At 42.4% G+C, this 19,541-nt stretch overlaps 1 protein-coding gene across 1 annotated transcript in view; it reads right to left on the minus strand.

The window, feature by feature from the left end:
• The window catches only part of EBF2 (EBF transcription factor 2), a 90,499-nt gene that overhangs the window by 49,844 nt on the left and 21,114 nt on the right, over positions 1–19,541 (minus strand). The window contains exon 6 of the mRNA XM_088443238.1: positions 18,975–19,043. Within this exon, the coding sequence (XP_088299364.1) occupies positions 18,975–19,043 (69 nt within the window). The remainder of the gene's footprint in view (positions 1–18,974; positions 19,044–19,541) is intronic.

Below are 19,541 nucleotides of genomic sequence, written 5' to 3' on the forward strand. Positions count from 1 at the left end.
TATTAGGCAGCAAATGAACACTCAGATCTTGAAGTTTATGTGTTGGAAGTAGGATAAATAGGCAAGTGTAAGAATCTGAGCGACTTTGACAAGGGATAGATTGTGATGGCTAGATGACTGGGTAAGGGCATCTCCAAAATGGCAGGTCTTGTCTTATGGTGTATTCCCGGTATGCAGTGGTAACTTACTAAAAGTGGCCCAAGGAAGGACAACTGGTGAACCGGAAACAGAGTCATGGGCATCTAAGGCTCATTGCTGCACGTTGGTAGACTCATTGCTGCGGTGAAGACTAGCCCATCTGGTCCGATCTCACAGAAGAGCTAAGATAGAAAGGTGCCAGAACACCCAGTTCATCACAGCTTGCTGTGTATGGAACTGAGTAGCCACAGACCTGTCAATGTGCCCCTACTGACCCCTGTCCAGCACCAACAATGGGCACATGAGCATCATAACTGGACCAATGAAAGATGGTGGCCTGGTCTGATGAATCACATTGTCTTTTACATCATGTAGACGGCTGGGTACATGTGCATTGTTTACTTGGGGAAGAGATGGCACCAAGATGCACTACGAGAAGAAGGTAAGCCGGCGGAACCAGTGTGACGCTCTGGGCAATGTTCTGCTGGGAAACATTGGGAGCTGCCGTTCATGTAGATGCTACTTTGACACACACCACCTACCTAAACATTGCTGCAGACCAAGTACATGCCTTCATGCCAATGGTATTCCCTGATGGCAGTGGCCTCTTTCAGCAAAATTGTTCAGAAATGGTTTAAAGAACATGACAAAGTATTCAAGGTGCTAACTTGGCCTCCAAATTCCCCAGATCTCACTCCGATCGAGCATCTGTGCCTCACCTCGCAACGTACAGGACTTAATGGAGCAGCTGCTAATGTCTTGGTGTCAGTTACCACAGGACACCTTTAGAGGAGTTGCGGAGCCCATGCCTCGGAGGGTCAGGGTGTTTCGGCAGCACGAGGGGGACCTACACAATACTAGGCAGGTGGTTTTAATGTTATGGCTGATCCGTGTATAAAATAAATATATGGATCTGTATTTTCCATGGACTGTGCAAGAGATGTCCATGTCTGTGAGTAGAATAGTAGGAATATACATGTGTTTAGACCCTGCTTGTGTTTACTGAGCAGTACGGCATGTTCCATGGGAAAGTTACTCTCACAGAGGCTTGCCATGAAATGTGTTTCTCCCCCTAAATGTTTGGCAGTGAAAGTGAAATGAAATGAAACTGGTTTGGAGAAGCGGAAGGTCAGAGGCGTTCTCCCGCAGCCGGCACATGTGAGGTGAAGGATTTGAAAACTGAAGTCTTTCCAAGCTGTTCTCAAGACTTTGCTAAGCGATGATCTTACATCCGAATGTCACAGGCAGTGTGTCACAAAACAGATGTTCTCCCAGCCCTGATTGCTGGAACACTACAATTCTTTACTGCAAAGTGAGGCCAAAAGGGCTGAGATTGTGTTTCCAAGGCAGAACAGTCCTGAAGCTTGTAAATTATAGATAAATGACAAATGAACCCTATATGTGGTCTCAGATATGTATACAAACATCAGTACACAAGTATGTGTACTCTCCACTTGTCCTCTCCACTTGAGGAAGAGGCCGGAGTGGTTTACAGGTGGCTGCTATCCTCTTAAGCTGGGTACACACTTACCAGACAGAGGGGCCGACTGGCCACTGCGCCGACCGAACGCTTAATATGTCTGGCCTGGGAGGGCATTTAAATTTGTGATGTCAGTGTCGGCGCTTCCTGCAGCCAGTGTATGGGCGGCCGGCGGGTCTCCCGTACATAAATGCAGATGCACCGGTATATCTGCATTATATCTTGGCATCGGCTGTGCTGCAGGGCCGACCTGATATGTCTGTACACAACATTGTTCACACCCACTGATCTGCTACCGATATATCGTTCGTCGTTCGAACAAACAATATATCTAGTGTTGTGTACCCGGCATTAAACTCACATTATGGAAAATTATTCCACATGATTCAGTTCTACTGTTCTACATGGTCTTCTTAGATATGTTCATTCAACTATATAAGCCATAGTTACCATAATGTTAGAATATTTTCACGGACAATTTGCTGCTGAACCCGTGCATCCACGCTGGGTAACCCCCGATATCCACGGTGACCTTGGAGCACTACAGTCCACCTCTTGTCATGATTTCCAGAATGCTAACAATAATTTATTTTACTATATTATATACTCTCCTTCATACTTGCCTACCCATCCGGGATGGCCGGGAGCCGCAAGCGTACGCAAGTTTCCCGGAATGGCCGTTGTACCCAGTTCACACGCCATGGGAAAATGTACAGCCATTTTTATAAGTGCGGTAAAGAAAAAGTGCACCCAAAAAAATGCACAGTGCAGCACTGCTAACGGGCATGGCAGGTTTCAGAGTCTATTTACCCTGTAAAATTGTGATAGCAACACAGGCATTATTTTCAAAAAGGTGTGAAACGCCTCCAGCCGCAATTTATAAAAAAAAATGCTTCTCACGCGGCATTTTCACAGATCACAGAAGATAGCGCCATCAGCTGCATTTTCATAGATGTGGAAATAATCGCCTCAGGTCACATAGGGCATCAGTGATGTCACCAATTCCTAGTGAAATTGATCGCTGCATTCTCAAGACTATGGGCTCAGCACATGAAATGAGTGCACAAAAAGTCACCTATAAACACATTTTAGTGTTAGTATTTAGGGGCCTATGTATCAAGCTTGATGAGAGATAAAATTGTGAGAGAAAAAGTATTAACCAATCAGCTCCTGTCATTTTTAAAAAACAGCCTATAAGATGTAAGTTAGAAGCTGATTGGTTGGTGATTTATATCTCACAATTTTATCTCTCATCAAGCTTTGATACATAGGCCCCTTAGTTTGTATTTTATTCAAAGGAAAATGTCTGAAGAACTATTTGACACGAGGAGTGGCAAATCAATAGGCAGGATTCCCCTAATTAGTAGCAACTAGCGACCTACTACATGAGGGAAATTTAAATACACAATAATACAAACGGGGCTACGCTGAATATGAAAGGAGCCAAAGATCTTATTTGCTGTTTCTAATTGTGAAGCAAAAATGTTATCACAGCTCCAGAGTGTTTAAGAAAGACTTTTCACAGACTCCATCGAGCCCTCGGCTAATTAAGAAAGAAGCAGGTGCACAGAAAATTCTAATTTAGGCAATTGTTTGTAATTAATAATGTTTACTTCTAGCGTCCTATCTGAGGCGGCTGGCCAAACCTCTGGAGTGATAGCAGCCATTAACTGCAGCTCCCACTGTAATAATTAGTAGGGGGCCAGTACAGGAGGGTGGGGAGGGAGGGGAGAGAGGGTGGTTGAGATAGAGAACGTTAAGGAGAAAGAGGGATATTTTACTTCAATGAGGTGGTCCTCATTTATAACAGCTACGTAAGTCATTCTCCTGCATTATTTTAAAATGAAAAATTATATCTGGAGAAAATAATGTAGCGGAGACCGGTCATAATATCCCGGTGTATGTGTTGTAATGTCTGAAAGACATATCAATCAATGACGCATGTTGGTCCAAAGCTGCCTATGCACATTACAAGTTTTGCTTCTTCAGTATAACCAAGTTGACCAATTATTGTACTGTGTGTGGGCATGTCCGTTTAACACCCTATTTGATTGGACAGATTTACTTAAGTATGGCAGAAAATAGGCCATGCAATGACCATCACTACATCTGTGGGATCATTATTTGTCATATGCATGGGTGCCACCATTGGTTGTCCAGTGTAGAGCTTGATCAACTAGATCTGTGCAATTTAGCCTCATACATAAACCAGGTCTGTGCAATTAGGCCAGAGAGACATATTATACCATTACACACAGTACACGCGCCTCTTATAGATCTGGCTCCATATATAATCCGAGCCAGGTTATGACAGCAAAGGGGCTCACTGTGACCTAGGTAGGAGCCGGGGCTGTATATCTGAATATGTATTTGACACTATTGATGATATTTTCTACAGACAAATCTTGATAAAATATATGATCATGGCTGAATCTTCACAGAGCATGTAAGATAGAGAGCAAATCCACTCCACAGACGGGTAAATATACAATACTTTGATATGCATTACATTATAATTGCCCATGATGATAGATTTGTAATTCCTGGGAGTGGTGGGAGCGAAGCAGTTATATATCCTATTATTTGTGCTATCCCTGCTATTTATACTCCATTACCATCTCCTGCTATTCTTTCTACACAGACAGCCCAGGCCCGGGGAAGACAGGGTTACTCCGCACAGCTTTCTGGGAAGTTCCTTGCTTATTTTGAGGTCCGCAGGGATTCCCCATTTACCACACTCAGCAGAGCTGAGGTCAGCAGGTCAAAGCGGAGAGATCCCCGCAGGACAGAAGGAGACTGACTACTTTCCACGGCTAACAACACTCCCCCTGCACTTATCGCCCCGCATACAACTCTAATACACTGCTATCTCTAAGCCCACACTCTGCATTGCACACACACACACACACACACACACACACAGCCTCCTCTCCCCATGCATTAGCCGTATAGCAGAGAAACAACACCGAATAGTATGGAGCAAGAACATACTACAGTACATGTTAAAGAGAAAAAGCTATATTTTCATATACACTCTTATAAGCAAATTAAAATAAGGATAAAAGCCAATACACCTGCTTTAGGCCCTGACGGTTTTGGTGGACCCCAGAAAGTAATATTTACTTATGGAGACATAATTAAAAGAATGTTAAATATTAAATATTTACCAATGTGAAAGTCACATTCATAAAGGTAAAGATGAAAAATAAATGAAAATTATGCTGTTGTGATAAACAGAGTTTATATTATTTTCTGTAGGGAAATACAGCTATGCATTAGTTTGTTCGCATAAATAACCTTATGTATGCACGTTTGCTCCTGTTAATAGACGTGGGTCCTGCCATTTTGATTGCACTGTTGAGGAGAACATGTGATATTCTATTCATGTGAAATAATCACTGTATGTTGATCAGATTATAATAGGAAACGCTGGAGGTTTGTATGTTATCATCAAATTAAAAATATACAACAATATAACAATCAATGTCATTTGTTTCTTTAATATCACAAATGTAAAAAAGAAAAGAATCAGATACTCCTAGCTTTCGTATAATACCGTCTACCTACAACGCCTATGAGACAGTTGCTAGCGTTGTACGTTATAACTGACGCCCTACGGCCTCTTACACAATGGCGTTTTGTGCTTAACAGAGGCAATAGAAACACCAGTGTAAACATCTCCCCAATGCATTCTCCTGGTGGTAAGCATGAATAAAGCAAACAGTGTTTGGAAAAACCCCAAAGATCCCAAAAGCAAGCAACAATGTAAGTGGGTAGGGTGGGGGTAACTGGAAATAATGGTTTTGTATTTTCTGTCACTTGACTATGTATTGGTCTGTTATTATTGGCTATCTATTGGTCTGTTCCTGTTAAGATTCTAAAGCTATGATTGGCCACAGCTTGGCTGAGCCCTGTGAGCATTTTTAGTCTAATGACTATAGGTTGGTCTAACTGCGTTGGTCTAACTCTAATGCTCTGATTGGTTGGTTAGTAGGTTGGTCAAGCATTTAACTGCTCTGACTGACTGCTCTGACTGGCTACAAACGTCTTTGTCCTATGTACAGCGCTGCGCAACTTGGTGGCGCAATATGAAAAAACGATAATAATAATACTGTGATAATCTACAGGTTGACCTGGCTACTGGAATGTTGTAATATTTCAATTGGCTAGAGGTTGGTTTAGCCTCGTGAATGTTTCAATGTTTATTCAATCCAATGTCGCAGGTAAAGAACTCTAATATGGCTCATATTTCCAGAAGAGTTCCAGTTTTTACAATTCTTATTTTCCTAAAATGTAGGTTTGCTGGCAATAGACATGTTTATTACATATAGCACCCAAAGTGAATCATAGTTATAGGCGTACAGTAATAAATGTCATGGCATGGTGCTAGAAAAATAATATGGGGCCTATAGAGTTAGGGGAGGGTACACACTAGAGCAGTGGTTCCCAAACTGGGTGCCGCAGGGCACCTTGCAGGAGGACCACGGGTTGGTAGTCCAGGATCAATTCAAATTATTCATGGTCAGTGTGAAAGGCAAAACCAATGCTAGTGGCTGCCAATCAGGTATTAATTGGACCGAAACGGGGCAGAACTGCATTCCGTCACTTCTAATTGGAGACGGAACCAATACCGCCTCCTCCAGCCCACCTCAGCCCAGCGCCGCAGGAAGGCTCCATTTGCCGGGTGTCCGGCTCCTTCCCCGCAGCGTCAGCTGGAGGCCGGAGCTCACTTCTGAGCTCCGGCTTCCGGCTCCCGCAGTGTACACTATGGGAGAGGTGTCATGACGTCTCTCCTATAGTTCCGAGGAGCACCAGGCGGACCGGACGGCAGCGGACACAGGAGCAGGGTTTAAGGTAAGTAATGTTGTTGTTTTTTCTTTTGTGTGTGTGTGGGAGACTACCACAGGGGGCACTACCACAAGGGGCACTACCACAGGGGGCCACTACTATAGGGGGCATTACTACAGGGGCACTACCACAGGGGGCACTACTACAGGGGCACTACTACAGGGGGCACTGCTACAGGGGGCATTACAACAGGGGGCACTTCTACAGGGGGCATTACTACAGGGGGCATTACTGCAGGGGTCACTACTAAAGGGGGCATTACTGCAGGGGACATTACTTCTACAGGGGGCATTACTATTGGTGGAATTACTATTAGGGGCATTACTACAAGGGGCATTACTGCAGGGGACATTACCACTGGGGGCATTACTACAGGGGGCATTACTGCAGGGGACATTTCTATTGGGGGCATTACTACAGGGGGCATTACTATTGGGGGCATTACTACAGGGGCATTACATAGGGGCACTGCATAAAGGGCACCACTCCTGGGGGCACTGCATAAGGGTCACCACTACTGTGGGCACTACATAAGGGGCACTACCATTGTGGGCACTGCATAAGGGGCACCACTACTGGGGGCATTGCATAAGGAGCACTGCTGCTGTGGGCATTATGTGTAAGGGGCACTACTTCTGTGGGCATTGTATAAGGGGCACCACTACAGTGGGCACTGCATAAGGGTCACCACTACTGTGGGCACTACATAAGGGGCACTACCATTGTGGGCACTGCATAAGGGGCACCACTAATGGGAGCATTGCATAATGAGCACTGCTGCTGTGGGCCTTATGTGTAAGGGGCGCTACTGCTGTGGGCATTGTATAAGAGGCACTACTACTGTGGGCAGTATGTGTATTAGGGACACTACTACTGTGGGCATTGTGTATAAGGGGCACTGCTGTGTGTCATAGCATGAAAAAGGGACACTACTATGTGGTGTAATGTGAATCAGGGGCACTATGTGTGGTGTAATGTGAATAAGATTGTGCTACTGTGTGGCATAATTTGAATTGGAAATACTATTGTGTGACCACGCCCCTGTTTTCTTGAGACCACGCCCTTTTTTTGGTGCGCACTGTCCCTTTATTAATGAAGCGCTGGGGGGGTGAGTTCCACCACTTCTCTAGGACCACTTTAAGCACTGCTGACAATCATAAAATACATGAACAAATAGAGTAGCGACCCATATAAGCACAATTTACTTAATTTAATAACTTTTTCAGAGTTTCTCAATAAGAAACTAGGGATGGCGTGAAAAAATGCTCATACTCTATGGTGTCGTGATTCAAGAAAGTTTGGAACCCACTGCACTAGAGCAATATTGGCAAAATATGTAGAATTGGAACAACATATCGTGTGGATCGTACAATGTGTACACTATATCGCGGTCTCGCACTACGACATTTGGGTCATTCCATCTGATGTGCTGCACACCAAGCGCCAGGGATGTGCAGTCAGATTAGGCAGGGGAGGCAGAGCCTCTCCTTTCATACTCCCTCCTCTATCATACTCCCTGTCATTCTCCAGAATTTTGATATAAAAACTGTGTTTTTATACATGTGTGCCTCCCCAGCCATTGACCTCACCGTACGTCACTGGACGCCAGTGGCATAACTAGGGGGGGTCGGGCAGGGTGCGTGCCCTGGGTGCCGTGGGACCAGTGGCGTGGGGGGGCGCCGCCGGCCACGGTCCGGCCCGCCCTAGTTAGCCACCAGTATAGCGCCGACTGCAATGAGTGCTGTCAGCGCTACACATTTACACAGGACTGGCGCTAGGCCTCCAGTGCCAGTCCTGTGCTGCACAGCTGAGCCCGTTCCCTCCCCCTGAGCGCTTGCCCAATAGTGCTAGGAGGCGGGCTCAGGCTGTGCATAACACACGCATCGCCGACAGCGCTGGCGGCGATGCGTGTGTTAAACAGCAGCCAATGACAGTCAGATAGACTCTCATTGACTGCTGCAGCACCCACTGCAAGAGCCGGGCTTCCGTCCGGCTTCTGCAGTGGGTAATGGGACAGACGTCATGACATCATGACGTCTCTCAGATAATGCTGAGCGCGCCAGCCCGGGAGGACTGGCGGGCGGCGGCGGGAGCGGTGTCGCGGACCGGAGCAGCAGCAGCATGGATTCAGGTAAGTATATTTTTATATATATATTTTTTTAAACCTGTTTGCACTATTGGGGGCACAACGGGGAAGGGGGGTGGCTACTACTGGGGGGACCTCTACTGGGGGAGGGGCACAACGGGGGAGGGGTGGCTACTACTGGGGGCACCATTATTGGGAGGACCGCTACTGGGGGGGCTACTACTGGGGGTACTTAATCGGGAGGGGGAACCTCTACTGGGGACTACTACTTGGGGGGGGGAACTACCACTGGGGGCATTATAAAAGGGGCCTACTACTAGAGGCACTGCACTGGGGGGACCACTACTGGGGGCAATAATAGGAAGGGCCACTACAGGGGGCACTGGATAGGGGGGATCACTACTGGGTGCCTGCATAAGGGGGACCACTACTGGGAAAACTGCATGGGGGGACTACTGCTGGGGACACTATATAAAGGGCACTGCATAGGGGGGGACTACTACAGGGGGCACTATATAAAGGGCACTGCATAAGGGGATACCGCTACTGGGCGCACTGCATTGTGGGGACTGCTACTGGGGGCACTGCATAAGGGGGAACACTACATGGGGCACTGCATATGGGGGGCCACTACTGGGGGTACTGAGTAAGGGGAACTAATTGGGGGCTGTATAAGGGGGACCACTACTGGGGATACTGTATAAGGGGCACTACTATGGGCCTGCATAAGAGGGACCACAACTGCATACTGGGGGTACTGTATAAGGGGTACTACTGGGGTTAAGGTGCATATGGATAGGAATGTTCAGCGTGAAAATAAAGGGGTGTGTCATGTTGACATGCCCCATTTTTAAGTGACCACGCCCATTTTTTTTGCACATCGGGGGGGGGTGGCTCCCTTTTCAAATTTGCCCTGGGCTTCAAATACCCTAGTTACGCCACTGCTGGACGCCATACAGGTGAGTGGACCGGGGGAACAATATATCATGCGGTCGTACACCACATCGTGCAGTGTGTACGGACACTGGTATATCATTAGATTGGGTGGCAGATCAGCTACAATACACATCATTTTAATGGTTATTTCGCCTAAGACTTTACCTGCCCTATTCCACAGGTGGTAAGATGCAAACTGTACAGTCATTGAAACTGATTGTATATTTCCTCATTAGAGTAGACAAATATCTACTCCTGGTTGCTCGAACGAAATGATCAAAATGGCATTTGCAGTTACTAGGTGGTAGATTTAAAATCGATCAAAATCAATCAACATCAGTGTGTTTCTGTGGCTAAATCACACATTTACTAACAGACTTTTTTTATTTAGTTTTCAAGTTTTAGTAAATGTGTGATTTATCCTCAGAAACACAACATCGATGTTGATCGAGTTTAAATTGATCAAAATCGATTAAAATCGACCTTTAGTAAATATACCCCTGGGTGTCTAGAAGAATGAATAAACACACCATTTTGTTGTAGATTGCCATGGATTAAAGAACCCAGGGTGGGGTTCTGGGGTTAGAGGAGGGGTAGAGGACAAACTTGTAAATCTTTGACCAGAATAATATGCACTGTATTGGTGTATTGATGTCCACGGTTCCAGGCACGGACTAGAAATGATTACTGTTCACATAAATGATTTTCAACATCACTTTCACATTTTCTGCTTCACCCCCCACTAGTCGCTGAGTTAATAAAAGTATCAAAATATATTAATAATAATTTCCTAGCCAGGCCACTAGAATGGTTTTGGAAATGGCCTTTTACTGTTCTACTCATTGCTACAAAACTGGCGAACAGCGATCCAAAAGAAAACGCAAGGAGCCCAAAGTCACAGAGGGAACATCTGCCTGTGTAGCAAGAGATATTTCACTGTGCTGGGCGTACAGAATTGAATTCAGTCAAAGGTCGCTGGATTCTTTCAGTGAATTAAATTTTTAAAAGCAATGCTGGGAATAAGTTAGTTCCTGCGTTTCTCTAGTATAGGGTCACTGAGAACTGGGCGAGAAGAGAATAAAATATATATTAGTTCGGGATTTCATATTCTGTTCTCTCTAATTGATTTCTCAACATCAGTACGTTGCCAGCAAAGGTCCAGCTTGCACATTGATTCCAGGTATTTTATTTATTTCCATTTAGTGACCTACTCTCATGGATTTTCACAGTCTTAGAAACACAAACCATAAACATCAAATTAAACACCTCTCCGAACCTCCACTCTGGCTACCCCTGGGAGCAGCAAACAAAGAACCAGGTCAGCAGGGTCAGCTTCAAGACCACCACACTTAGATTCTTCATACTTCCAATCCCTTCCATCGACCTCCAACACCTTCTCGATAGTTAGATGGCACCTCCACCCCTCCCACCTTCCCAAACAGGAATATACCAAGGTCTTAGAGGTCCCTCCCGTGGGACAAGCTCAAGATTTTGCTAATGTCCATCGTACAGGAGCATGGAATTCTCTGCAAGAACCTGTGACCCAGAACAAGACTTCAATTAAGCAAAAAAAGATTATCTGCCTAATACTGCCTAATACTGTAGGAAATAATGTTAGTTTGTATTATATCAGTGTAGCTGAAAAGAAAAGGCGAACGGACGCGCCGTAAATGTAGCATAGAAATATTCACATTTATATGCACAAATATATTTTAAAAGAATTTTTAAAGACGTGCTCTAATTAATTCATGCAAATGAAAAAAGATAAATAAAAAAATAAAAAATCACATATCAGTTATTAATATTTTAAGAATATCTGTGCACCAAATTAACTAACTTGTAAGTATAAATTAAATAAATATTTGATGCAATGTGTTTGATTTGGTAACAAAAATAAAAATAACAACAATAAAAAAGTTTAAGTACGGTAAATTACATGTTTTTTTTTACTTGCAAACCATGCTTTATGTGTTACCCTTATAATATAAATGCTCCGTATTATAGTGACGCTTTATTAAAATTTATAATAATAATATTATAATAATAATAATAATAATAATAATAATAATAAAATATTCCCATGCTATTGTTGCCAATCATGGGCATGATATGGTGGAAAGTATAATAACTTCTCTCTAATTTTTTTTTTTTTATAGAAAGAGCCAAATGCTAGTGCAGAACGTAGAATGTCAGTACAAAAAGTTGACATAGCATTCCAAGCCAAATTCAAGGTATCAAATTCCAGTCTTAAAGTGCTTGGGTCCCTGGGTATCCCTTCTTGCTTAATAGGATGACTCGCTCAGCTTACTGGTCTGTGTAATGAGGTGTTCTCTCCGCACACACTGCTATTTTATTACAATACTCAGCACTGTACGAGGGCCTGTGCCGCTTCCTCCAGCACTGCAGCGTGTAATACTTGAGATCCTCTGTGTCTCATTAGTAAACGGAATAACACAGCACTCTCATCAAACGTGAAGCTGATCTATCATTACACCATTGCCTTCACTGAGATTCAACCAGCTACAATCTCCTGCCTTTCCAATAAAGGCACAGGCTCGCTCACTCGGCCCAGAGTTATTCCCAAGTCACCTGCACCACATCCCCTCTGCTTTCTAATGTATACTGACGCTTCATAAACAAATATAGGTATTACAAGACGCACAAGTCTTAACAGCAAATAAAATCTGGTAGTCAAGTTCTCTGCACTTTCTACCATTGTCTCTGAGATGTGCACTTCCTTTAATCATTACACCCTATGCAATAGATGTGGTGTTACTATGCTGCTTTTTCTGTGAGCTAGTCATAAAATATTACTGTATCTTCCATCTATTTATCTCTACATGTGTTACATTATGAGTTATACAACACTCTCTATGCAGATGCAAACCAGCCATTAATCGCAGTGAAGAAAGTTGGACATCAATGGCCATGCTCCCAATATGCCAGTATATCACTGCCTATCTACCCAGCTATAAGACCAATAAGCTAGAATATCTCCTCCTATCTATGCTAACATAAGATCTACCTGCCAGGATAGCTTCTCCTATCATAATCTACCCATCTATAGAACTGCTCTACTAGGATAGTACTTCCTAGCTAGCTAACCATAAGACCTCCCTGCCAGGATATCCCCTTCTTATATACCCAACGATATGACCAATCTGCCAGGATATCTCCTCCTGTTTACCCAACCATGAGACCTATCTGCCAAGATAGCTCTTCCTATCTACCCAACTATATGACCAATCTGCCATAATATCTTCTCCTATCTAATAAACTAGAACTGAAACTTAAGATCAACCTGTCTACTCCTATCTACCCAGTAATAGGACCAATCTGCCAGGATACCTGCTATCTAATTAACTATAAAACCAATCTGCTTGGATATCTCCTATCTACTCAACCATAAGATCTACCTCCCAGGATAGCTCCTCCTATCTACCCAACTATAGGGCCAATATGCCACATTATCACCTCCTCTCTACCCAATCAAAAGAGTTTTAAGTGGGGAAGGGGCCCATGTGCAGACCTCCCAGGTATGTGCAGGTCTCCGGGAACATGGCGCCCACACCATGTTCCTGCAGATATCTGAACTGCGCACCATTTTGCTGGTGATTTTAGCTGTTCTGCAGCACTGACATGGGACTCCAGATTATGGATAGGTAAGTATAATAATATGGGTGGAGCACATGTGTGGTGGGGTCCCCTGGACCCAAGGGCCTGTGTATAGGCGGCATAGGAGTGCACAAAATCAAGGGTATCGCTGCTAATTGAATTGAGCTCTTTAGAATAATTATTCCCCAATAATTTAAATTGCACCTCTACATTACACACAGCTGACGCCAACATTTTGTAGTCTGGATAAAATGTGGACACACAGGGGAACCATTCAAGGCAGAAAGTGGCTTTAATTGAAACCAAAACATGAAGTGTCGAAGCGGCAATCTACATTACCCAATTGGCAGGCCCAGGTTTGTATGTTTTTTGACTTCATATTGACACTATTTTCCTATCTTGGCTCATTTTCCCCTAAACCATTGGCGTCCACTTAGATTTATGTGAACACCGCGCCTGCGCCTGCACCTGTGGAGGTGCTTAGAAGGGAGAGAAAGATTTACAACCTATTTTCAACACAGATAATGCCAGTTAATTTGTTATTGGCCATGTAAAGGTTAACATTGAAATAATTCAAACTACTAATACAGCACAATATGTTTCAAGTGGGTAATTAAACAGCTGTACCTGTACTGCACCAGTGATTGATATCTCCAGTTATTGCCGCACAGCTGATGTTATAAAACAAGCCAAGTACAAAGTACACACATTATTTTATTTATACAATACATACATGTAATACTACATACATATATATTTGAAGAGGAAGAACCAGCATAGTGCAATGCTGTCCTGACAATCTGTCAGGAGATCACTGGAAGCTACATCCTGTCCACAGGATTACGCCGAGCTCAGGCTAAAGCTGGCCACACATCTAAAGATTATCTGTCCAACCAGCCAACTAGTAGATTGGTTGGAATGAAAATCTGGTAAGGAATACAATCAGCAATTTGCTCCCAGACGCTGAAAAATGGACCAAAACTGTTGTATAAACAAATAGTTTAAATCAAACATTTAACAAACTTGTCTGACGACCATTTTCATCTGTTTTCTGGCATTTAGGAGTAAATTTCTGATCATCATTTACTCCCATTCCTTACCAGATTTTCATTCCAACCAATCAACAAGTTGGCTGGTTGGATGTAAGTTGTTCTAGTGTGTGGCCAGCTTAAGTGTATGTATCATGGAGTTTAGCACGTGGGCTACATTAGTGAAGGTTAGTAAATTAGGACAGTCCTTTTAAGACAACAAACATAATGGCCCCTTTCTTGGTGTCTCCCTCCGATCTATTACTGTCTTCCACTAAAGGCTTTCACCTTGGAAATGAGTTGCAGATGTGCCAGAATGGGTGTAAAGTAAACAGCTCCAAAACATCTTCTCTATATGATTGTCTCACTTAAACCACAATTGAAGCAAAGTAACAACATTTTTAAAGGCAGATAGTGGTCTAAATCCTCATCATTTCCAACAAAGAACAAATATAGTAAAACTGTACTGAAAGGAGTTATTGGTCCTAAGGAAAAGTAATCCAGCCAGCATACTGAAATATTTGACCAATATACAATACTTAAGAGTATTTGAGCAGTACACAACAATCGAACCATTTGGCCAGTAAAATAGTCAATCAGAGCCCCAACTGTATATTTAACATAGACCAAATGACCAGTATACCTAATACACAGCCCATTGCACCACTATATATAATCCACCTGAATGGTACACAATGAGCACCTGATCTGATATATAATGCACGGCACATTTGACGAGTATACAGTACATAGGCATCTTATTTACTAAGCCTTGGATGGAGATAACGTGAACGGAGATAAAGTACCAAACAATCAGCTCCTAACTTCCATGTCACCGGCTGTGTTTGAAAAATGACAGTTAGGAGCTGATTGGTTGGGACTTTATATTCGTTCACTTTATCTCCAACCAAGGCATAGTAAATAGACACCATAGCCAGTATACAATGCTTATATTGATATAAATATATATATCTGACCAATATAAAATGTGCAGTCATTTGACCAGTATGCAAAGCATAGCCCATTTGACCAGTATATAGTGCAGAGCATTTGCTAATATTCCCCTCATGCTGCCACTCACCAACAGAATTTGCACCTCTCACAACCTTGTACATTAATGTAAAACAGTTGACTGACTATCATTGGAAGAGCTGATAGACCCTCTACAAGTGACCTTCAAGCACCAGTTGGAGTTTACAGAACTCAAGTGAACATCAGCTGGTTGTTGGAGTGGTTGCTGATTAGTGGTTCTCACGTGTGGTTACCATGTTTTTCTGTGGCTGCAATAACTGTTGGTTTGCTGAACCAAAGCCAGTGGCTGCATGTGGCCATGCTCACCACACTTACCAACCACTGTAACAGTACATGAGTATACATTTTCTAACCTTCCCAAATATGTGCAGAACACTCCCATTCTAACCATCCCTTGTCATGTAAACAGAGGCGCATTTTCCCCAACAACAAATGCAACCCAGAAATAGGCCCAAATCGGATTCAATTCATGTTTCTGTTCCCTGAACATTTGAGGTTTCTGTTAACCTCCATCTTCTCATTTCTAACGCTGAATATCTGATATGCAGAACTAAATTCAATCACTTCAAAGCATGTTCTGTATATTCTGGAATGATGTCTAACTTCATAGCCAGGAAATAGTTTTTGGAGGGAGCAATCATTTAAACCATGAGGTCAGAGTCTGTTATCATGTATTTGTCAATGTAACTGTAAGAAACTAAGAGCACCAGCCCCAATGACAACGTTATACTGCAGGTGTCTACGGCACGCAGCACAATATAGCATCCGTCTGGTCTGGACGCATCACAGCTCATTATTATCATAATGCTAAGCTGCATCAGTATGTAGAAGTACAGCACTGGCTGACCACATGGGAGGTGCACTAAGCCTTGGAGAGTGAGAAAGGAGAGAGTGATAAAGTACCAACCAATCAGCTCCTAACTGTCATTTGTCAAACACAGCTTGTAAACTGACAGTTCGGAGCTGATTGGTTGGTACTTTTATCACTCTCCACTTTATAAAGTAAGTGTGCAGCACGATATGTACATAAAGATTTGAATAATAAGAATCAGCGGTCATTCTCAGACTCCATAGGAATATATATGTAGTTTTATCTATTTTGTCAGTGTCAGAGTGCAAGATGTCCTGTGTATGATTTATTTATTATTATTTTAGAACTGCACACATAACAGAGGATAGATGATAAATGTCCCAGTATTGCACATTATAGCATCTATTGGCAGACATACTAGGATGCCCTTGGCAGTACTGCATAAATCCCTTCCAGAGACGAGGCAGTTTCCTAGCCCAGATCCACTAGCCGCCTGGGGAATCTATAAGCCCAGTGTACTGTGAGGGAGGCAGCTCAGTCTACACAGTTATAGCCCTGAGCGATAACACGCAAGGGACTGGAAGCCCATAGTAAAGCAAAATTTGCATCCGATTCCCAGGCACAAACTTACCAGCCATGGGAGTGTTTGTTCGAATTTTTGTTTGTGTTGTGTTTATGTTATGTTTATGTTAGTGTGTAGTGTAGCGCATCAAGGTGTGTGTGCACATTTGTTATATGTGTGATGTGAGCTTTGTGTGCTATGAGATTGGTGCTTGTTTAAGTTTTTGTTGACTATTTGTGCAGTGTTTATTTATTACTCATATAGTTAGTGTGTGTTTAATGTTTGTATGTGCAGTGTTTATTACTCATATATTTAGTGTGTGTTTAATGTTTGTATGTGCAATGTTTATTACTCATATATTTAGTGTGTGTTTAATGTTTGTAAGTGCAGTGTTTATTTATTACTCATATATTTAGTGTGTGTTTAATGTTTGTCTGTGCAGTGTTTATTACTCATATATTTAGTGTGTGTTTAATGTGTGTAAGTGCAGTGTTTATTTATTACTCATATATTTAGTGTGTGTTTAATGTTTGTATGTGCAGTGTTTATTTATTACTCATATATTTAGTGTGTGTTTAATGTTTGTATGTGCAGTGTTTATTTATTACTCATATATTTAGTGTGTGTTTAATGTTTGTATTTGCAGTGTTTATTACTCATATATTTAGTGTGTGTTTAATGTTTGTCTGTGCAATGTTTATTACTCATATATTTAGTGTGTGTTTAATGTTTGTAAGTGCAGTGTTTATTTATTACTCATATATTTAGTGTGTGTTTAATGTTTGTCTGTGCAGTGTTTATTACTCATATATTTAGTGTGTGTTTAATGTGTGTAAGTGCAGTGTTTATTTATTACTCATATATTTAGTGTGTGTTTAATGTTTGTATGTGCAGTGTTTATTTATTACTCATATATTTAGTGTGTGTTTAATGTTTGTATGTGCAGTGTTTATTTATTACTCATATATTTAGTGTGTGTTTAATGTTTGTATTTGCAGTGTTTATTACTCATATATTTAGTGTGTGTTTAATGTTTGTCTGTGCAGTGTTTATTTATTATTCATATTTAGTGTGTGTTTAATGTTTGTCTGTTCAGTGTTTATGTATTACTCATATATTTAGTGTGTGTTTAATGTTTGTCTATGCAGTGCCTGTTTGTTACATTTATCAGTGGTTCTCAGCCTTCATTGCTAGCACCCTGAATGGTACTGACTGTGACGTTCAGGGGTACCTCAACATTTTTCTTTAATGCCAGGGGAGGGGGGGGGGCTGTTAATGTCCAGGTGATAATAATTATACAAAGCAGTGTCCTAGGTATCTGTAGCCCCATGCATCACAGTAGGATCCTGATAGCACAATTAAATAGTCTATCCCTGTAACCCTGTAAAAGGAAACATATGGGAACTCCACGGTCCCTCCATCTTCGTCTGCAAATGCAGCCCCCATAGGTTTCTATGGGGGCTGCAGTACTGTCGGACTTGCCAAGCTCTGGAATGGCATTATCCTACAGTAGCCTATGAGCTACTATTTCGCTTAGGCAGCACATGTACAGTGTGCTCTGAGCTTTACGTTACCACACTGCTCCCAGCTCTTCGCCAGGATGGACTCTTAGCGGAGCCCGTCTCCTAGCAAGAGAAACTTGCCAAATTTGTGTGAAAATATTCATTTTCGGGTTGTGAATTTAGGCTAAATATATTTATCACATCCACATTAACAATGCGGATTGTAAAAAATATACCCCCATATTCTTGTTCATATCACATTTACTGCTTTTATATCTAGTGGCACTTAAATATTTTATCTAATTGCAATTATATTTACTTGCAAATGTTGGGGGTAAAAATAATGCAAATGGTCTGCCATGGGGTAACCCAGTTGGAAAATGATTGAGAACCACTGACTTTTATGTTTAGTGTATGTTTAATTTTAGTCTGTGCAGTGTCTTTTTATTATTTTATATGTGTAGTGTGAGTTTATTGCCTGTGTGTGCAGTATGTTTAGTGCCTGTGCACTGTTTGTGTGTCTAGTGCTTATATGTGTGTGGAGCATGTGTTTAGTGTCTGACTGTGTGTTGTGTATGTGTGTACGCCTGTGTGTATAGGGTGTGCACACCGTGCTGGTGGGTATGTGCGCTCCAGCAGTGGGATGTGTAGATGAGAGAAGCAGATGGTCCCAGGAATGTACTGCAGGCTGTGGACAGGGAAAGGTCTCACAGGACAAGGGAAAAGCACAGAATATTTATCAGGGCGGAGGAGACGCTTAGAGAATACACCATGTAACAACCACAATATTGCTAGAGTTAGTACAGACTCAATTACACAGAATACATTATTCTGGATACAGGATCAGCATTACGTAGAGCACAGTGAACACACTCATAGCAAGCAATGACAGCCAGGTGTATGATCAGACAGGTAATCTGCGCCCAGGTTTCCTACCTGTCAATAATGACGGGGTCAGATGGGGTCTCGTTCCGATTTCCGCAGCTCTTCTTCTCACAGCAGCGACTGTGGAAACATAGGAGAACAAAAGGTTGTCAATCATGCAACATCCAACTTTTCAGCGTGTAGGAGACCAGGGTAGGGGGTCAGGTCAGTATAATAAGCATGGGTAGATTACATAGGTTATATCATGCGGAGGCTGAGAGTCACAAGAGTCTGATAGGTTACTGAAGAGAATAAGTGTGCTTCTCTTGTGTGACAATGACAATATGATGGTGACTCATGGCGGCCATACAAAGGAAGGATTGTTTGTTCTGCCACCAATTAATATAATTTTCTATTACTCTATCTAATAATTTTATCTTTATTTTTTATATAAACTCATTATTGTATTAAGTATTGGTATAATAGAACTGTATATTGGTTGGTCTGTGGTTTAATGGTTAATCTTTACCCGAGTTCTCTAGAAGCAGCTAATGATAGTATGAGATCCATTGGAAGTAATCACAAACCTGCTGAATAGAACTCTTAATGAGCTACTATGGATTAAGCGGACCAGACCGA

The sequence above is a fragment of the Taudactylus pleione genome, unplaced genomic scaffold (genome assembly GCF_031769625.1).
Source record: "Taudactylus pleione unplaced genomic scaffold, aTauple2 ptg000329l, whole genome shotgun sequence".
In the NCBI taxonomy this organism is placed as follows: Eukaryota; Metazoa; Chordata; class Amphibia; order Anura; family Myobatrachidae; genus Taudactylus; species Taudactylus pleione.